Raw genomic sequence first — 21621 nt, forward strand, 5'->3', positions numbered from 1 at the left:
TCTGAAAGTTTTACACTTCAAAAAACCCGTAGAAGAGGACCGAAAAACATTTTTCGATGAAGCAAGATTTTATTGCAACTGTATCTTAAGCCATGTAATAGAATTTATTTTTAATCATAATTTCATATACAACATGACAATATCTGAATGAAATCAATATTCTCTGCAATCTAGAGACTGTATCTGCCTTCATGCGATGATAAAGCCAAAGCATGTTATGTTAAAATATACTAAACGCTATATAAAAATTAAATGTCATTGATTTTTTATGGGCATATTGAAATGAATCATATAAACCAATGATGCCCAACCTTATTACACAGGAGGACCACATAAACTTAATCACAACCTGGTGTGGGCCAAAGAGATTCTGTAAATTTTAATAAGATTCAAAGTCACCTATATTTATTTATCTTTTAAGTTCAGCTTGTTTCGTATGTATTTAGATAGGGTGTTTCTATGTACAGTACTGTCTATTGACACACTTGTGTAAGCTACAATGATGTAAACATAATGACAAAATGCTAATGAATCAGCCATTAGTATGTTGTGTTGAAGCAGGCCACAGATGTTATGAAATCTTCTGGTGGGCCATAGGTTGGGCACCCCTGATATAAACAAATGCCAAGAGGAGGTGGGAGAGGGGGTGTGTGCACGGGGGCTAAATTCCAGTGAGGTTAAATTATCTTGTGTATATGAAGCTTTTTAATACATCTGGGGAAAAAATATTAAGTACCTTGGGAGAAATCCTTACCTGATTTGAAATCCATTGAGAGTTTTACCATTGCTTCAGTGTGACTAGGGTTTTGCCTGTTGCTTGCTGTTTGTCAAACAAAATTTGATAAATTGGCTGGTTTACTTGTAAATGCTCAAAAGATGAATTCCTCACTCAGAGGAGTTGTGCTGAAATTTTGGGGAGACTGCATGCATGGTGTTCTTTACCCATGATGCATAAAGTCAATCCCTGCTTTAAGACCAACAATTAAAATCAGTAATGCTAGAAAACAAGGGTGCAAAGAGTGTACATTTCTGATGGCTTAGTTGAATGCTATTAACTAAATAAAATGATAGAGCAATATGCAGAAAAATTATGATAGTGTAAATATAAAAGTTGTTTTTTTATATAATTCTATAGTTTTCCTTCAGATAAAGTATTTGTATTTTATACAAGAAGGCTAACTATAATAAAGTTTCAGAGTGGTAGCCGTGTTAGTCTGTATCAGCAGAAAGAACGAGGAGTACTTGTGGCACCTTAAATAAATTTGTTAGTCTCTAAGGTGCCACAAGTACTCCTCGTTATAATAAAGTTATTATGCTTAATGTCAGAGCTTTGGAATAGTCAGCTACACTCTGAGAGCTTAAATTTGATATAGGTATTACTAGTGCATTTATGTCTAAAATAGAAATAAACAGGTGACAGAATTAAAGTTAGATAAATAGAACTGCTTGGAAAATCTTCCAGAAAAATTTCCAGTTTTTCCATCAGAAAATGCTGTGTTGTTGAAATCAAGCCTTTTTACAAGAATGCATCAATTGCAGAAAAAGAACACAATTGGTTTCAACATTTTCAGAAATGAATGTGTCAATTTTTGTCTGGAGACAACTTTTTGTTTTGAAATTTGTTTAATTTTACATTATAAAAAATTAAGGTAAAAATTGAAGCATTTCAGTTGATCCAAAACAATATTAAATTCTTGATTTCATTCTGATTTTGTTTCAAAACCACGGAATTTCCTGTGAAACAGAAATTCTAGTTCCCGTAAAGCTCTACTGATAAGCAGTTTATGGTGTTAGTGATCATAGATGCAGTAAAATTCTTTTTGTAGTGTAAAAAAAAAAAGTCGTATATATTTCAATTTGATGCAGATTTCAAATAGATATTAAGATGTTTTGTGGAAAAACTGAGTGGATTTTAAGATAGTTGCACAGTATCAGTTTAAAAATAAAACCCCTTTCCTCTCAGAACTAGAGGCAGGGGGTGGGGGTGGAGGTGGAGGGAAGACCCTGAAATTGTTAGATGGGTGTAATTGCAGAACTGAATAACTCATTCCAAGCCTTTGTCTGAAGGTGCAATCAGTATATATGTATAGTCTGTATTTATTGTGGGACACATCTTCTGTTATTAATTATGGCAGTTCACATATCCAAGGAACATGTTAATTATTGATACAGGTTACCAAACAGCACTTCTGCTCATTTATCTGCCTGCCTTTATATGCTTGTGTACACATAAGCATTCTAATTGTACACATCTCTTCACATATATTTAACTATTTCTGCAACTTTTGTGTACAGATTCAGAGTACCCTTTGCATGGTACTGTTTTGATACTTTGTCATTACACTAGGAATCATTATAGAACACCTAAATGACCAACGCTTTAACAGCAGAGTGCTGTAGTCAGTGCTTGTATGATCAAGGTTTCATTATTTTTATGATATGTGCCATAATATGCTTTTTTTAAATGAATGGAAGCTGTTCTTGCAGGGACTGTACTTTTACCTGTTTGTATATCATCTTGTACAATATGCTCCAGTTCTGATCGGGGCCTCTAAAATCATCAAAATAAAGAACTAACATTTTATGGTTTGTTCACTTACTCACTAACTTGAATATTCAGTAATATGTGATGAATCTCCAAGTTATTAGCTCAAATTGGTGAGGAATTACTGTCCTTGATTGCTGTGTTTGCTTACGCCTATATAATATAATGTTGTTTCAACTTTTGTCTAGATATTATGGGCCATATAGCATTGCTACAAGTGCAAAATCTTACTTTTATTCTCTGAAGGCATGTCTACATTGCACACCACCATGGTGATATGTAGCATATGTGTAGCTACACGTTGTAGTGAAAAACAGGCTGTATCAACACTGGCGTATAGCTATATGCACCAGTGAAAGGCTGTGGCAGAGAGGAGACAGTGGGGATAGGGCCCTGGAAGTGGGGAGGTAGTGGGATGTTACGTTGCTAAAAATAGCAGTGTAGACTCGGGGAGACATTGCTTGGGTGTGTAGAGAGACCTATATGGTAAATACTAAAAGGGTTCAGACATGTCTTTCCTTGTCTAAGCAGTGCCTCAGAGACTACACTGCTACTTATATCCCTATTAGGAGGGAGTGCAGTATTGTACTCTACATGCAACCATAAGGAGTCTGCAATGTAGACCTACCCTAATGGAGCAGTTCTGATCTCTGCAATTTTTCAGTGACCATTAGTCCTCTTATTGTTTGATATAGGATTCTGCACAATTTATGACTGGTGTCATTAATAATGGATGCAAGTTAGACTGCTCATATATTTATCTCCAAAATATTAAATTTTTGCTTGTGACCTTGACATTATTTTCATAGATATTTAGTTTCTAGACAATTCTGTAAATGTGGTAGGTTTTGGTTGTAAGTGTTCTATAACATATTTTTTATGAGTGCATGCTAAGTTAAACAAAACATGTTTTAGACATAAGTTAAGGCTGTCATTTTAAATATAATAAGAACCCTTTTCATGATTGTTTTTTATTGAGCCTTTCGGAAGTATAGCTATGCCTAATAGCACCACCAAAGTTAAAATTGTCTAGTGACTGGAGGTTTGGCATAATTTTTGTTTTTAAATAAATATAAAGAGTTCTACTTTGGAAAATAAAAAATGTCATCTTCCTACTTATTCGATTTACTCTCAGTTCACAATCATTCTGATCAGCTTGGTTTAGGGCAAGTTGGATTCTGTTTCTTCATGTGCACCAACACAGAATTGTTTAAGTTACTGATAGTTAGGCCTGTACAAACTCAATGGAAAGACAAGGTTTGCACAAGTGTAATCAAGGCATAATTTGGCATCCAGAATCCTTATTATGGAGGGAGATATAAGAGAAGGAAAGAGACAGCTTGTCTGAGATCATAGCTAGATTTCACAGGGGCGATGGCTATAAAAAGATGCTCTTTTTATTAAACCAGTTAATTATTTGTATTACAGTAGCGTCTAGGAACCCCACTCAAAGGTTAGAGTCCCATTGTGCTAGGGAGCTACAGACATGTAACAAAGACATTGCCCTGTCCAGAGTGGACAGAAGACACATAAACAGGGTGAGGAAGGGTGGGAGGATGAAAATATGAACAGAATTGAGGAGAAAAGCAGAAGTTATAGCTTACATTTGTTCGTTTAATCTGGAAATCACTGAGACACAAATGTGGATCCCTGTGATAATTTTTCTAATAATTTTGCATGACTGGAATTTAACTTTAAAATAAATTGTACAGCTATTCTTAAGATGTATGACTCTTTAAATGATTTCTTATTCTTTTGTCTCATGGCTTTTACCTCTTTTCTAAAATAAAAACCTGGTGTGGTGTTACTCTAACATTAGAATTGGGCTTTCAGTTTTTGTTCTCCAAAGTCCATGTAGTGCTGCTGTCCTGGATTAATAGCAGTCGAGTCAAAAGTCCTGGTTATAGAACACCTAACAAAAAAGAAAACCAAACAGATGCTGCAGAGCCATGGCTTCCTTTAATACAAGACTCTAGGCTCATGTGCCATTTTGCTCCTTTGCTGAGACTGCCGGCAAGAATGCTAGAAAGACAAGGTGGGTGAAGGATTATCTTTTATTGAACCAACTTCTTTTGGTGAGAGAGATGAGCTTTCAAGCTTGCACAGACCTGAAGACAAACTCTGTGTAAGGCCTTGTCTACACTGCCACTTATAGCGCTGACACTTTCATCGCTCAGGGGGATGTTTTTCACACCTCTGAGCAAAGCAAGTTTCAGCTCTGTAAAGTGGCAGTGTAGATAGTGCTACAGCGCTGGGAGCTGCGCTCCAAACACTGGGAGCTCTTCCCCTCGCGGAGGTGGTTTTATTACAGTGCTGGGAGAGCTCTCTTCCAGCACTGAAGCCGCAACTACTCATCCATGTTAAAGCACTGCTGCAGCAGCGCTTTAACACTGGCTGTGTAGACATACCCTAAGATTGAAAGCATGTTGCTCACCAACAGAAGATACTCCAATAACAGATATTACCTCACTTGCCTTCTCTCTGATATCCTACATGGTTACAACAGCACTTGCAGACCGCAAGAATGCTGGCACTATGGTAACTGCTGACATGATACAGACACCTCTCTGCCTAGAATTGGGTTAAGCCTACCAATTCATTTTACATAGGCTACCTAGCAGCCATCCAAAGCAATGACTTTTGCTTTCCATCAGTGAAATTCAAAGGTTAATGTATTATCTAAAGGTGAAAGGCTTTACAACCCATTTCCAAGTATTTCACCTTTTTGATTTACTTACAACTGTTACAGTTTTTTAAATGATCCGGTTGCAAACAATGGAAAATCAGTTCCCACTTATGAACAATAAGTGTTAAACAATTGAATGCAGATGCACACCAAGATCAGATTGGCATGTCTGTGTTGTGGGGTATCTTGTCAAAGATCAGTAAAACCACACAGAAGTCTTTCCAGTTCAGTGGGTCCAATATCCACTTTATATGAAAGGCTAAATGTGGATTTGTGCGATTGACTATAATGGCTCCAATTTTGAAAGCTTAGAGGTAACAGAGCACTTCCAGTTGGTGGGATAATTTGAGAATACTACTTGCTCAAATGGCTAAAATATTGTGCTTTCTGCTGCTACTTCACGCTACTTAAAAAGAAAAAAAAGTGTGGGGAAGGTGGCATGAAGCCAATTTGAGAGTAAATCACAACCATACAAGATCACTCTTTGGTTAATTGTGAGCTGAAAGTTAGCCATCCTTTATACTTGTACTACGGGGCAATTTGGGGAACAACGAGAACTTCCGCCACCTGTACTCATTTGTATGGTAGGAACAACAGTGTATGTTTTAGCCTTAATTTGGTTTCATCGTTTTTAAAGTTGTACTGGGTTGCATATTGGAAGTTGAATGCTGTAACAGACTCTTGGAGTAGTGAAATTTTTTGCTATTATGAATTTTAATATGCAGTTTCAGATAGGAGAATATATTTACACACACTGTGTGTATCCTCTTACTTTTTAAATTGGAAAATCTGCTGTTACCTAGCAGTTAATGACTATTTTTTCCCAACAGTTGGAATGCAGGACCAGATTTGATAAGCTGATAAAAGAAAACAAAACTGAGAACATGTTGGAAGTGCTCAAAGTGAAAATTGCAGTTTAGGTAGGTTTTGGGGTAGATAGTTAGACATTTTAATTGAACTAAAATAGCTTTATACTAATACAGCACTGTTGTGGGAGTATGTTTTGTGGTACATTTTGAAATTGGAGTATTTAAGTGGGGAGGGGACCCTATGTTAATGCTTTTACAAGAAAGTGATTTTTGTAACATCCATCTAAGCAAAATAGCTGTTAAAGAAATAGAGCTCTCAAATCTGCGTCAGAGAGAAAATATAACAACATGGACTGCTTCAGAATAATGTCTCTTCTAGAAGTATGCATTTTGTCACTTCAGTTGGTGTTTTGTATTAACTAGCTGCTAGTAAATGATTCTGTGAATTCTGAAACAAGTTTGTGTTCCTGGACCACCACCACAAAATTGGTTTGCACCAATCAAGGGAAGCTGTTGACTCAGCCTGGACTCTGAGGGTATACCTTCACTGCAGAGTTAACCCAGACTGTCGTGTGGGTTTTAGCTCAGCCCTATCTACTTTCCCTACACAAAACCCTTTAACTTGTGTTTATATATGCTTTGAATCCAGGCTTGCTTGCTTGTTTGCTTGCCTGCCTGGGGGTATAAGTTAGAGCCTAGCTTTTGCTTTAAGATTTTTTTCCTTGTTACATATCATTATAAGTAATAGAGATGTTATTATCCACTGAGATACTACAGACCAGATAATGCCTTTTTTTAACTCCTGTGGAAATCCAGAAACTGAATCTGACTTTAAGGGTTTAGCTACATATAGATGGCAGTGGTTTAACTTTAAAGTGGTGCAAACGCCTGTGTAGATGCTATCAGTTCAAACTTACCTTATATCTCTTTAGTTTGCAGTTGGAAATCAGGGCTGGTCTACAGGCAGACTTGCCCCAAAATAACTAAATTAGTTTAAATTACCACCTTCTGTTATTTCAATTCAAGTCTGTGTGGCAGATACTCTTGTTTTGGAGTAATTGTCCTATTTTGATCAGACTTCAGCAAAATAAAATAGGATGCTTGTATTCCAAAATAAGCTCCCAAATGTAGATTTGCACCAAAACGACAAAAGGGATGAATTAATACCAATTCAGTTACTTTTGTGCAAGATTGTATGTAGGTCAGCCCTATTTTATGGGTGCAAGCTTAAACTAACATAAGTCAGGTTTAAAGAGAGATTGTGACCCATCACAGGGAGACATCTTTAGTTAAACTGGTACGGCTTTGTGTATAGAGTGGAGGTAATAGTTCAAGTAAGTTCAGTTATCTATTTTGTGGACCAAAATCTCCTTCCAGTCACATTTGGCAGCCCCCTATTGTCTTCAGTTGTATGCTCTCAGTTACTACTGTGCAAGCTGCAGTTTTAACAGGCTCAACAGAGGAAAACGTAATTTGAAGACAATGGGGGTTGGATATGTGTAACTGAAAATAGATTTTTGGTCTGCAATATCTTATTGGTGATGTGTAAGAAGGAAGGAAGTTAGCTTGAGTTCTGGATCCCAAATTGTGGGATAGATTGTGATCCATCTTGTAGACTGACTCAAGAAAGTAAAGGGATATAAGGCACTGCCTAGCACTGGTGCACTGTACTGCTGCTTCCAGCCTTAGTGGGGGAAGATGTGTTCTGGTTGTGGGGAGCCCGATGAGCTTGCAGGATTATTTGAAGGCCAGAAGAGTGAATTTGGGAAAGAATTTCTTTCAGGATGAGGTCCCCATCAACAGAAGCAAGCTCCCCACAAACCAGGATCCACCAACTCAAACTGGCACCAGACCCTGCCAGATGCAAAACCTTCAGACCTATTTCCAGTGCTATGATGATCAATATCCCCCACAAGGCACATTTCAAGATCCATGAGTCCTATACATACCTATCACAACACGTGGTGGTACCTCATCCAGTGCACTGAATGCCACAATAGCAACTATGTGAGTGAAACCAGACAGTCTCTACGCTCTCGAATGAACTCGCACAGAAAACTGATACACCTCTACCATGATATAATGCAGACTTCGGGAGACAAAAAAATCTCACTGCATTATAGGTGAGACCGTGTTATATCGAACTTGCTTTGTCCCCCCCTTCCTTGTTTTCTGACCGCCCCCTTCAGACACCCCCTTCCCTAATCACCCTCAGGACCCCACCCCTACTCAACCCTCCTGCTCCCTGTTCCCGGACTGCTTCGACCCCATCCACACCCCTCGCCCCCGACAGGCTCTTACCGGCAGCGGCAGGAAACGGAGCAACGCGGCCCCAGCCTGCTCCACTCTACCACCTCCCAGCCACGGTACTCTGCTTCCCGCCTCCAGTGAGTGCGGGGAGGTTGGGGAAAGGACGCCCCCCATACTCACCAGTGGCGGGAAGTGGAGTGACACGGCCCCAGCCCGCTCCGCTTTCCTTGCCCCGCCTCAGCTGTGTCGTGAGCGGGGGGGGGAGGGAGTTGGGGAAAGGTCCCTCACTCGCCTGCAACGGGAAGCAGAGCGCCATGGCTGGGAGCTGGCTGAGTGGAGCAGGCTGGGGCCGAGCTGCTCTGCTTCCGCCACTGCCGGTGAGTGCGGGGGGGATCCCTTCCCCCAAGCCCCCTCCCCCGAGCGACATGGCTGGTGCCGGGGCAAGGGAAGTGGAACGGGCTGCTCCTGGCCCCCCCGCTAATCCCCGGGCTGCTCTGGGACTGCGGGGCCCCCAAAATTGCCCCCTCCCGGGGTCTGGGAGGCAGGAGCTTCTGCTGGAATTTTCAATTTTTTTTTTTTTGTAAAAAAAATATTTATATAAAATCCAGTTTTAGGGTGAAATTTGACCTGACAAAGTCTTTTTAAAAGTTGAGAAAAATGTGTTAAAAGACTTTTCTAAAGTTACCAAGAGGGCATAAATGTGCTCTTTTAATTCACCTTTATTTGTATTTTGTCTGCTTTGTATCATCTGCTTCGGTTTAGTTTGCAGAATGCTGCCCTAAGGTTTGAAGTAAAATTAAATTTTAAAAGTGACCACCTTCTGTTGTAATGCTGGATTTACAAGACAAGGGAAGAATTAAGTTTGAACTGAGGAACAGCTTGGAGTGAATTCTAGTAAATGTTCTGGTACCTTTTGACAGTTAAATCACAGGCCAAACCATTGTAAATTTGTTCATGGAGCATGAACGGTTTTAGTATCTGAATCAGACAGTAAGACTACAAATGACGCGAATCAGTGAAGTTGTTCTACATGAGTGAATGATGCATGTAGTGAGGGGAAAAAGGAAAAATGTAACATCCAGGCCACTGAACATTTATAGGCATTTGTGAGCCATGAATAGTGATGAGAAGGAAGGATAGGGTATGTGTAAAAAGTCTTGGGCAAAGTGGGGGGGATACCATGTCTCATACCACCAAGTAGTCAATAAAAGCACAGTAGGCAATCTTCCAGGCAGCTACCTGCACCATATAATCCAACATGCACATTGTCAGAAGAGCACTCGGTGCGTGTTTCAAAAACACAGACGTCAGTTTACATCATCTTTTTGAAATGCTCTTAAGTGTTGAAGCTCTCTGCCTATTATATTAAACAGCTAAACAAATATTGAAGTTTGCTAGGGGCAGCACCTCAAATCTACTAAACTGTAGTAAGAAATCATATTTACCTCTTCTCCTTCAGCTATTTTGGCTGTTTGAAGGAATATTTGTATTTATCTGAATTCCTGGGGTGGTACAGGTATATACATACGTAGACCTGTGAATGCAAGAAAGTAATAGGACAAAAATATTAGGGTAAATATATCTTAATTTTGATATTGTTTTCTTCCCAATACTTTTGAAAAAGCATTTCAGTTTCTTTGCTGTAGGTTATCTAGGCATTTGTAATTTGCCCAGCACCTTAATGTTAGGGTGCAATACAAATCGTTAAGAAGCATACTTTCAGACTTGAAATAACCATTCTTTCTTACCCTTCTTTTTGTCATTTTCTTGAGTTGAGGTTGTTCTGTTTGCCACAAAGGAGTCTGAGGATGCATCTTCATTGGGGAAAAAAAGGTGTATTCTTACTTTTAGTTAGCTAACACATGAGGTAAAATCCTAATGAAGGCAAGGCAGTTATCGGCAAACATTTATGTAAGCTATTAAAGTAAACACTAGGCAGCCCATAGTCTTTACCACAACCTGCTAACAGGTGTGAAAGTTACAAACTGGCTTGTCATCGCGAGATCTTACCTTATATTAGTTGCAGCACTTAGGAACACACCTTTTTCATAGTGAAGACATGGCCTGAGAGTTTGACTGGATACGTTCTTTGTAAACAGACATTCATGGCTCTCATGACATGCAAACAATGCTAGTCTCATCCTGGAGGGAGGAGAGGTGGGTAAGAAAATAGGATATTACCAAGGTTTTTCCTAATTGCTACAAAAGGGAGACTGACTTCGGAGTAAACCACAGGACTGGTTTGAGAATATCCATATCCTTTTGGAAGATCAGAAGTGGTTCTTAACAGGAGGAGGCACCTGGTTCGTCAGCTTGCCTGACTGAAGAGATTGGGGCTGTTTTGAAAACAAGTAGTCTAGGCTCAAAATACAGCAACAAAAACTCTCTAAAATCTCCAGAGAGGGGCTGCAGGGGGCAACTTCTGTTTCAGTGGGATATGGCTCTAATACAATACACTTGGAAAAGGGGTGAGACCTCCTTGTGAAACCATCCAATTTCCCTCTGATTGCCTCGAGAGTGGAATTTTGTGCTTGGATGTGCTAGCTGACAACCCAAAATACAAGGCTGCTGTGGGGTGCGGTGGGAGGGGGATGGGCTCTGAGAAAGAGGTGAACAGTGTTGTGCAGGGTGAGACCTTTGTCCCAAATTTATTGAGAAAAATTTTCTTTGCTCTATTTTTTAGGCATTGAAAGTGGCCTCTGGATGTTTAGTTCTCAATGACTTCTGGGATAACGCCAGGTTAACTAGGGTCAGATGATGGGAAAACAGGGTGGACAAAATTTGATTTTCTTTATTTAAAAAAGAAATTGATTTTTAAAAAAAATTAAATTCAATACAGGCTTTTTTTTTTAATAACCCTATTTAAAATTAAATTTCAAATTGACAACCTATGTTAAGGCCTAAACATACCATAATCTTTGTAAATCATTTCAATTAAATAAAAATAAGTTAAGCAGTACATTTTTTGCTGCCACGTTTTAAAGAAAATCAAACAGCTGAACTTGTCATTGTCTAAGCACCTGGAACTTAGAGTGACTAGATGGCAAGTGTGAAAAATTGGGACGGGGGTTGGGGATGAATAGGTGTTTAAGACACAGCCCCAAATATTGGGACTGTTCCTATAAAATTGGGATATCTGGTCACCCTATCTGGAAGCAGAGTTCGTTGAAGTGCTAAATCAGTTTTTGACTGTAGTAGCCTCTTCTGCAGCCTCTTCTCTTTTAATTTCAGTTTATGCTGATAGTTTAGTTCAATGACTACTTCATTCAAGGTTAAAAAACCAATTGGAAGTTGAAAAATCAGGAAAGCTTCTTTTCCTCTTCCAGTCTATGAATTAAAAACTAGGTGTGAGAGAATAAGATCTGCTAACTACAGATACTACTACTTTTGTTTAATAAATCTTTTGGTTTTAAATGTAAAAACATGTTTTGATAAAGTTTATCATGAGGTTTTTTTCTTATGTATCCAACACCTTTAAGGAAGTTTTATTTTTAAAAAAGTCTGTTTTATGGTATTTTTAATAGAATTTAAGTTTCCATCCAAATGGAGCTTCACACAAATTACAAGTAAAATATTATCATCTAGTAAATAAGACATTCATATTCACCATTTTCTAACATAATAAAATGTGTAAAAGTTTAGAATGAATAAATGTAAATTAAGCTATACAATTGTTTAAATAAATGCTATCAATACAGCATATCCTCGTGGTAACAAAAAGAAGCACCAAATTTAGTGTAAAGACTATATTTAGTTGTAATTCAACATGTTTTAATTGTTATCTGCCAATGAGAACCAACCTTTCATTAGGAAAATCGCTAAAAATGCAAAACACCATTCAAATTGATGTTTTAAATTAAGGTTTCCTGCTTGTTGATTAAATCATGATTAAAATTGGTGATTTTAAATTGCTTTGATTTAAATCAGTCCATCCTGTGGGGAATTTTTTAGTTCTCCTTCCACCACCCAGACTTCCAGATCTTCACAAATTAGGTCTGATAAAAGATGAAACTAATAATCCCATTGAGGGAAGAAGTAATAGTCTACAGTGGAGTGAGTCTCTCTCGAACAGAACCAGTTTTAGTACCACTGTCAACAGTCCCAGATGATGGAGGATTTCAAGGCTCAGATTTTTAAAGGTAATAAAGTGCCTATTATGATTTTCAAAAGCCTATAGATGCCTTAAACTCGTTGATTGCAATGAGTTTTAGGTGTGTAGATGCTTTTGAAGATTCCACTACACACCTAAATGCCTTTAAAAATGTGACTCTAGATGGTTAGAGTATCTGAAGAGCTGTTGCCTTGGAAAATATCTTTGATATGTAGCCTTGATTCAGACAAATCTTCTTCTCTGCTGTGGTGAAAGCTCCCAGGTAGATTTGGACAGGGTTTTTTTTTTGTTTTTGTTTTTGTTTTTTTAAATAGTAAATGCATTTTAAATATTTATTGGAGCAAGGACATGAATTTGGATCTCCCACCGCTCAGGTGAGTTCCTTGACCACCTGGCTACAGAGTCATTCTCTCTCTCCCTCTCCCCTTCTCTCTGCCCAAATGACTGTTTATACACAGTGGAACAGCTTCAGCAGGAGACACTGAGAGAAACCCACACCAGAGTATCCCATAGCCAAGTGATTAGGGCATTCTCCTCCAATGTGGTAGACCCAAGTTCAAGTCCCTACTCTACACCAGGCGGAGGGGGGAAATTGGACCTGGGTCTCCTACATGACAGGTGAGTGTCCTAACCACTGAACTTATAAGGAGCTTATAAGGAGTTGACACCACTGCCTCCTAATCTACTGCTATCATCTTTTCCTCTAGCCATTTTGTGACTCCATCCTTTTAAAAATACCTGGGAAACAATGTTTTGGATTTGATTAAACATTTTATTTTACCCGAAATGGACTTTTTTTCTGAATTTTCAAATGTCAAATTTGGTTCAACCTGAGCCAATATTTGTTTTCAGTTTTTTTGAAACTGCCAGCAAACTGAAAAATCAGCTCTGCTTCCAGGTGGGAGAGACATTGAGAGGTAGTCAGAGAGGAGAGCTCTTTTCCAAGCTAATCACAAATCCCAGATGGGAGAGACACTTGGGTATTGCCTGTCAAATGGCTGACAGCCCCCTCACCAAGATAGTTCTCCAGTAGGGTATCACCTGGACTTGGCAGTGTAATGGATGAAAAGTGCTATGTAAGAGAGAGAGATAATTATTATGATTATTTTTTTATGGATTGCTGCTTCTGCCACTACTAAGGTCTTTGTTAATGTCCCCAGAGCCAGGTAAGATCAAGGGGAAGGAGGGAGCACTGGGAATGGACCTTTCTGAGTGCAAATTGAAGGTAATTCTGATAGGAATCTAGAATTGTTATGAGAAAATACGTGGTTTTTAGATCAGTTGGTATCAGGAATTCATTGGGCTTGAGTGTGTCTAAGCAGTCTCTGTGTTAGGGAACAAAGTAGAAAGCCACTTCAGACCAAGAGGTCTTTCCATAATAATTTTAAAGAAAAATCATTCACATTAGTTTTCTTATCTTTCTCCAACTCCTCAGTGCAACTTCTCCTTTTCCCCCTTCTTCCTCTTGGAAAAGGACTCAATAGCAGACACTGTAAATTATCTGCTGGAAATCAAGGCCATCCACTTGGTTCCTCAGGAGGACTGAGGTAGAGGATTCTGTTTTCTCTACTTTAGTATCAAAGATCATGGGTAATCTGTCATGTCCTAGACCTCAAGTGATGACAAATTCTTCTAGGACTATAAATTCAAGATGGAATCTTTTGATCCCTTAGGGTCACAATGAAGTCCAAGGAGTTTGTCACATCATTACATCTAAAAGATGTATAACTTTTCATACCTATTCTTGTGCTCATTGGCTAGAAGATATATTAGATATAATTAGATTCAAGCAATCTACTGCCCTTATGTTGTAATATTCCAATTGGTATTCATCATTCCTATGCCCCTAAATCAATTAATGATACCTTACACTGTCTAAAAAATTCCTTCAACTGTGTAGGATTTCTAATAAACTGATTTTCATAGTGGTAAGGAATGCACCTGGTAGTCTGAGTTTGCAGGATCAGGTCCTAAGCAAGTATTTAGTGGTCAGATTAAAATTTGTTTTTAATAGGAAACCAGAGATTTAAAAAGTTAAGGTTTGTTTTTATACATACATTTTCTGGTGTATAGGACTAGCAGACTACTAAAATGGATCTTGAAATATTGATATTTTTGTAGCTACGTTTCTTTGAACGTAGACGACTTTGAATAATACTACTTTTATGAAGTGTGAAGTGTAGACTGATCCAAAAATTCATTGTTCTTAACAGCTTTAAAATCCTAAATTGAAAACAGGTTAAGTTTTGTCATCTTCTGCATAGAATTTCAGTTAATCTTAATCTTTCCTTGACAGAGACCACTTCGAAACAATGAAGTGTCTACGTGGTTCTCTTTTAAACAGATTTGGTCAGTATGTAACTTTATAATTAAAAAAGATTCTTTGGGATCTTGTTTTGTGAAGAGTTGTTCTTGAAAACTGAGTTTTCTTTGTGAGAATGGATAGTTTTTTCTAGTCTTATGATTTAGTTAATAAAATCCAAGCTTGTTAATGCATTTTATAGGGTAATCGCCTGTGTAAATAATGTTTTCCTATTAGTCAGAAAAAATCAGTACTACTTTTCTGTGTGTGACTCCTTATTTTTTTAATCAAATCTTTTTTTCTCTTTTTCTAGAGGATGTTAAACAAGTTTTTGGCCAGACCACAATTCATCAGCACATTCCATTTAACTGGAATTCAGAGTTTGTGCAGCTGCATTTTGGAAAAGATCGAAAAAGACGCCTAACATATGCGGAGTTTACTCAGTTCTTATTGGTGGGTATAATGCAATAAAGTTTGTCATGAGTTTCACAGTTCAGGACAATTGCATCTGTATTCCTTCTCTGTAGTCCCTTGAGGGCACCCACTCTAGGCTCCTGGCTCCTCAGCCGTCGCCTCTCTTGGGTAGAGACACACATTTCTCCCGCTTCTGATGGGGATTTTTTCAGGCTGCATAATACCCATAATACACAGTGATACTGCCAGCATGCCAGACTGCCTAAACAGGTCAGTGTCTGCATTTTGCTTTCTCTTCAAAGGCTTATAACAACGTAATTACTAGCAATTATAAGATACCACATAGCCCTTTATAGGGAATCATATTTATTCTTAAAGTGAAAGTATTCCAGAAAAAATATACTTAAAAAAAAAAAGTTACTACACACAAACGCTTACCAGAGGTCATCCATCAGTCTTATGGCTGTCCAGTAGGCAAAAGTCCTGGATTGATGTCCCTTGGTTGGACAGAATGTCCTGCTGGTTTGATGGATCAGAAAGAAGGCCTTGAGTCAGTTTAAATTCAAGCTATTTATCCAAAAGTCCTTTCTTTGTCTGTTAGTCTCTGAAGAATCCAGTTTGAACTAGTAGATGTGATCCTCAAGGTGGTGGTATTATTTCTCTGGAGGTGTTATAACCTGAGTGAATTTGCCTAATCAGTCCCTCACTGTTCTTAGTTCCTTGGTCACCCTCCCCCAGAATTGCATACAGTCCCTGGCCCACAATGATACATAAACTTAATACAGTAAGATCTCCCAAAGATATTGGAGGTAATTGCCATGTCTGTCACAATGAATAGTAAGAAATATGCAAGAATCACAAATAGTAAATTTAGCGAACACCATATTGGCAACATAGCCAACAATGCTGTATTTAGGCTCTTCTTACTGTTGGAAGGCTGGATTTTAGAATTTTGTGCATTGGCAATATAATCTGCTTATGGTAAAATAGTTGAATCTAGGTAGTTGTTACTTTTTTGGCATTTGAATGTGGCATGAGTATTTTTTTAATGGATCTGGCCCACTGTTTCAAGCTAATCTTTGAGACATGAGGGGGGAATACCCAGACATCAAAACATTTAAAAATTGTAGGATATCTTTCACTAGGAGAATCCAATGTGTTAAATAATAATAGATGTTTGTACCAACTACTGTGCATTTTGAACTCGCTTGCCAAAACTGATATTAAGGAATGCTTCATTTGATTATCAAAATTCTGTGTTTTACCAAATTTGTGTGATTTTAGTGATAAAATACAGTAATGGTGTTCTTTCTGCTGCAGACGTCTTACACACACTGTTAGTTTGATACCATTTAATAACCAAATGGTGCAACAGATAGAAAATTCTATTTATTTTTGCCTGAGCTGTGTAGAGAACAAATAAAAGATATCTCCTCTGGAGGGAATCCTTTCATATCTATGCTTTTGGGTATATTGCTACACAAAGCAAAATATCATACAAATGAAAAATCAGTAAATGATTCTGAAAAAATGATTATTCTTGCTGTAAGTAAAATAGATGCATGGGTGCCTTGTTTGAATCCATCTTGAACATACTGAGTGCCAGTAAAGATTTTACACAATAGCTTTAAAATAGGAACCTACTTCAAGACCACAAGGTTGTATTTTTTTATTTTTCTGTTTATGCAGGGAAGTTATTTCACAGTAGGAGGTGGTATTTTGATGAGGAATAATTAAGATAATGCTATTGAGACAAATGTTTCAAATTGACTTTGTGAAACAGAGCCTAATTAACTCTTTGCCTGAAGAGGATGTAGGAGATCATAAATGCAATCATATTCTCTTGGTTTTAATAATGACTATTATTGCTAAATACCTAGGCTGGACACGTATGCTGACTTTGGTAGACTGTAACATCTTGGTTCTGTATCTGATAATTCTGCTTAGTTTAGCTGCTTATTTGGAGGTGTGAAGAAAAACTCAAATTCTAGAAGAAGGTGCCTAGATTGGTAATTGGGTATGGAGTCTCACCTGTGGGTCATCAGTACAAATCTATTGTGATTCTATAGTGATCAAGTGCCTTTTGAATTGGAAAGCTTTGATAGCCTGTGTGAAAAGGCTCCCGGTTCCTAGGGAGCAGGTGTCTACATTACAAAAATATCTTAATTATTGATGTTATATGCAGTGTAGGTGTAGCAGTGTTGGTCCCAGGATATTGGAGAGATAAGGTGTGTGAGGTAATATCTTTTATTGGACAAACTTCTGAAGTTGGACCAACATAAGTGGTCCAATAAAAGATATTTTCTCACCCATCTTGTCTCTATAATGACTGACAGTCACATTGGCACTTGATAGATGTCATGGACTGAATGGGCATGGAAAGTAAATGGTGCCTTGCTACTCTGATGAAGAGGGCGAGGGGGTTCCTTCTACTGCAGGGTCCAAGCACTGCTTTGTGATGGGGCTGAAAAGCTTGCGTGACCAGTCTTTACGATGGACCTCTGTATGGGTAGAGTAGTTGTTTTGACAGCACTGGAAAAGGGCACCTTTTGAAAACTCTAAAATTTACTTATATAGATAGATTAAAAAAGGAAAAATATTAGATTCTTCTTCGAGTGCTTGCTCATGTCGATTCCATTTTAGGTGTGTGCTTGCCCACGTGCACAGTTGTCGGAGATTTCTGCCTTAGTGGAATCCGTAGGGCCAGCTGTAGTGGCACGCTCATGTGGTGGTATATCACGTGCCACAACCCTTTGCCCTCTCAGTTCCTTCTTATCACCCGTGACAACTGGTTGGACTAGAATCATAGAATCATAGAATCATAGAATATTAGGGTTGGAAGGGACCCCAGAAGGTCATCTAGTCCAACCCCCTGCTCAAAGCAGGACCAAGTCCCAGTTAAATCATCCTAGCCAGGGCTTTGTCAAGCCTGACCTTAAAAACCTCTAAGGAAGGAGATTCTACCACCTCCCTAGGTAACGCATTCCAGTGTTTCACCACCCTCTTAGTGAAAAAGTTTTTCCTAATATCCAACCTAAACCTCCCCCATTGCAACTTGAGACCATTACTCCTCGTTCTGTCATCTGCTACCATTGAGAACAGTCTAGAGCCATCCTCTTTGAAACCCCCTTTCAGGTAGTTGAAAGCAGCTATCAAATCCCCCCTCATTCTTCTCTTCTGCAGACTAAACAATCCCAGCTCCCTCAGCCTCTCCTCGTAAGTCATGTGCTCTAGACCCCTAATCATTTTTGTTGCCCTTCGCTGTACTCTTTCCAATTTATCCACATCCTTCTTGTAGTGTGGGGCCCAAAACTGGACACAGTACTCCAGATGAGGCCTCACCAGTGTCGAATAGAGGGGAACGATCACGTCCCTCGATCTGCTCGCTATGCCCCTACTTATACATCCCAAAATGCCATTGGCCTTCTTGGCAACAAGGGCACACTGCTGACTCATATCCAGCTTCTCATCCACTGTCACCCCTAGGTCCTTTTCCGCAGAACTGCTGCCGAGCCATTCGGTCCCTAGTCTGTAGCGGTGCATTGGATTCTTCCATCCTAAGTGCAGGACCCTGCACTTATCCTTATTGAACCTCATTAGATTTCTTTTGGCCCAATCTTCCAATTTGTCTAGGTCCTTCTGTATCCTATCCCTCCCCTCCAGCGTATCTACCACTCCTCCCAGTTTAGTATCATCCGCAAATTTGCTGAGAGTGCAATCCACACCATCCTCCAGATCATTTATGAAGATATTGAACAAAACGGGCCCCAGGACCGACCCCTGGGGCACTCCACTTGACACCGGCTGCCAACTAGACATGGAGCCATTGATCACTACCCGTTGAGCCCGACAATCTAGCCAGCTTTCTACCCACCTTATAGTGCATTCATCCAGCCCATACTTCCTTAACTTGCTGACAAGAATGCTGTGGGAGACCGTGTCAAAAGCTTTGCTAAAGTCAAGAAACAATACATCCACTGCTTTCCCTTCATCCACAGAACCAGTAATCTCATCATAAAAGGCGATTAGATTAGTCAGGCATGACCTTCCCTTGGTGAATCCATGCTGACTGTTCCTGATCACTTTCCTCTCCTCTAAGTGCTTCAGGATTGATTCTTTGAGGACCTGCTCCATGATTTTTCCAGGGACTGAGGTGAGGCTGACCGGCCTGTAGTTCCCAGGATCCTCCTTCTTCCCTTTTTTAAAGATGGGCACTACATTAGCCTTTTTCCAGTCATCCGGGACTTCCCCCGTTCGCCACGAGTTTTCAAAGATAATGGCCAAGGGCTCTGCAATCACAGCCGCCAATTCCCTCAGCACTCTCGGATGCAATTCGTCCGGCCCCATGGACTTGTGCACGTCCAGCTTTTCTAAATAGTCCCTAACCACCTCTATCTCTACAGAGGGCTGGCCATCTCTTCCCCATTTTGTGATGCCCAGCACAGCAGTCTGGGAGCTGACCTTGTTAGTGAAAACAGAGGCAAAAAAAGCATTGAGTACATTAGCTTTTTCCACATCCTCTGTCACTAGCTTGCCTCCCTCATTCAGTAAGGGGCCCACACTTTCCTTGGCTTTCTTCTTGTTGCCAACATACCTGAAGAAACCCTTCTTGTTACTCTTGACATCTCTTGCTAGCTGCAGCTCCAGGTGCGATTTGGCCCTCCTGATATCTTTCCTACATGCCCGAGCAATATTTTTATACTCTTCCCTGGTCATATGTCCAACCTTCCACTTCTTGTAAGCTTCTTTTTTATGTTTAAGATCCGCTAAGATTTCACCATTAAGCCAAGCTGGTCGCCTGCCATATTTACTATTTACTGCCTTGTCTTGCACCGCAAGAGCAGTAGCGGTTTCTTCATAGACTTCATTCTACTTGTTGTATATAGTTCATAGTAGTTAGTTCTAGTGTTAAATTAGTTAGTAGAGATCTGGTTTGGATTTTGCCCCAAGCGGGACATGCCCCACTCTCCTGGCTTCAAGTTGTGTTCGGCGTGCAGCAGGCCGATGCTGATCAGTGATCCCCACGACAGTTGTCTCAAATGTCTGGGAGAAAGCCACAGAAAGGACAGGTGTCGCACCTGCAAAAACGTGTGCCCTTGGACCCAGAAGGAGCAGGATACCTGCTTGCGGGCCCTCCTGATGGAGGCCGCTCTTCACACCGGGTCGAAGTCTTCCACCACGGAACCGACACCGACTACGTTGGCTTTGGTGCGCAGTGTACCTCTAGCGCCGGACTTGGCCCAACACCACTCCCTCTTGCCGGTGCCAAGAAAGTGTCAGAAGAAGCAGAGTCCCTTGGCACCGAAGGACACAGGGGCCACAGGCAAAGGACCTGTGTCAGACCATGCGCCTGCTTCAGGGCTTCATGGGGTACCTCTGAAGTCACACCTCCCAGCCCAGCCAGGGACCCACCCTGGGCAGCGGCAGGCACTCCCAGGCTATTGTGGGGTCTTCAGTGCCTGAAGCAGTCCTGGATGCTAACAAGCAAAGCAGGTGCCACGGCATGTGACCGAAGTGCCTCCGCCCCGGCACTGAAGGGCAAGCCCACCAGCGTGCAGTATAGATTGGTGGAACGCTCCTGGTTGCTGGACCATAGGCGCAGGTCTCCATCACCCTGACCTTGGACTCCAGCACCAACCCCAGCTCTCCGGTAAGAAGGCCTAGGTCCCTGACGAGATCCCCACCTACCAGGAGTGGGACTCCAGATTCGTGGTGCTATACCTCCAGTACTGGCAAATATCCAACCACAGGTCACTCAGGCGCTGGTCACTTTCTCACAGGCGGTCTCCTTGACGTAAGTTGCTGTCCTGGAGGGGGTCGCTAAGGATCTCAGCACCAATCTTGTTCACCCTGGTACTGTTCCTCAGGCAGGAAGCGCTACTCACCATCATCCTGGTGATCGCCCACCAGAATCAGCAAACAGACCCAGGCCTCAATGGCCTTGCCATGGTCGCTAGAGGGGCAGTGGTCAAGGTGTCTTCAGCCTGCTGCCAAGAAGGAGAGACTCTCTCCACCAACGTGGGAGACTGGGGCAGCACTGGCCACGGTTCCAATGCAGCAGGGACAGTGCCCTCTTCCCCCTCCCCCCCCGTGACAGTACTGGAACCCATTAGGGGGCCAGTGATGACGATCCAATACTCCCAGCCCTCCCTGGCCTTATCGGACAAGGTGGCCCATGGCACCACCATCAGAACACGGTATCGGGATGGAGACTGAGGTGGCACATCTCACCCTAACACCAAGGGAGTCCTCCCTTGAGAAGGAGGAGGACAACACCTTCCCGCAGGTGGTGCAATCATTATAGATGTCCACGGAGGAGGCGGTAGCCAGGCCATCCCACCCCAGATATCCCCCGGACGACTTTAAGGAGCAGCAGGCCATCCTTAAGTGGATGGCTGAAAACCTTGGCCTGCAGATTGAGGTCGCTGAGGAGGCTAACAACATCTTCAATGTCATCTCAGCCACCACCCCAGCACGGGTCACATTGCCCGTCCTTCCAGGGAT

The 21621-nt window shown here is 40.6% G+C and overlaps 1 protein-coding gene across 6 annotated transcripts in view; it reads left to right on the top strand.

The window, feature by feature from the left end:
* SLC25A13 (solute carrier family 25 member 13) overlaps positions 1-21621 on the top strand; it is a 139572-nt gene that overhangs the window by 53685 nt on the left and 64266 nt on the right. For 5 of the 6 annotated variants that reach the window (XM_038391675.2, XM_038391674.2, XM_043509260.1 and 2 more), the window contains one exon: positions 15017-15156. In XM_038391675.2, coding sequence (XP_038247603.1) covers positions 15017-15156 — 140 coding nt within the window. Of the gene's footprint in view, positions 1-14697; positions 14751-15016; positions 15157-21621 lie in introns of those variants that run through there. The other variant, XM_043509263.1, reaches the window with a different exon arrangement.

This window comes from Dermochelys coriacea, chromosome 2, assembly GCF_009764565.3.
Source record: "Dermochelys coriacea isolate rDerCor1 chromosome 2, rDerCor1.pri.v4, whole genome shotgun sequence".
Classification (NCBI taxonomy): Eukaryota; Metazoa; Chordata; order Testudines; family Dermochelyidae; genus Dermochelys; species Dermochelys coriacea.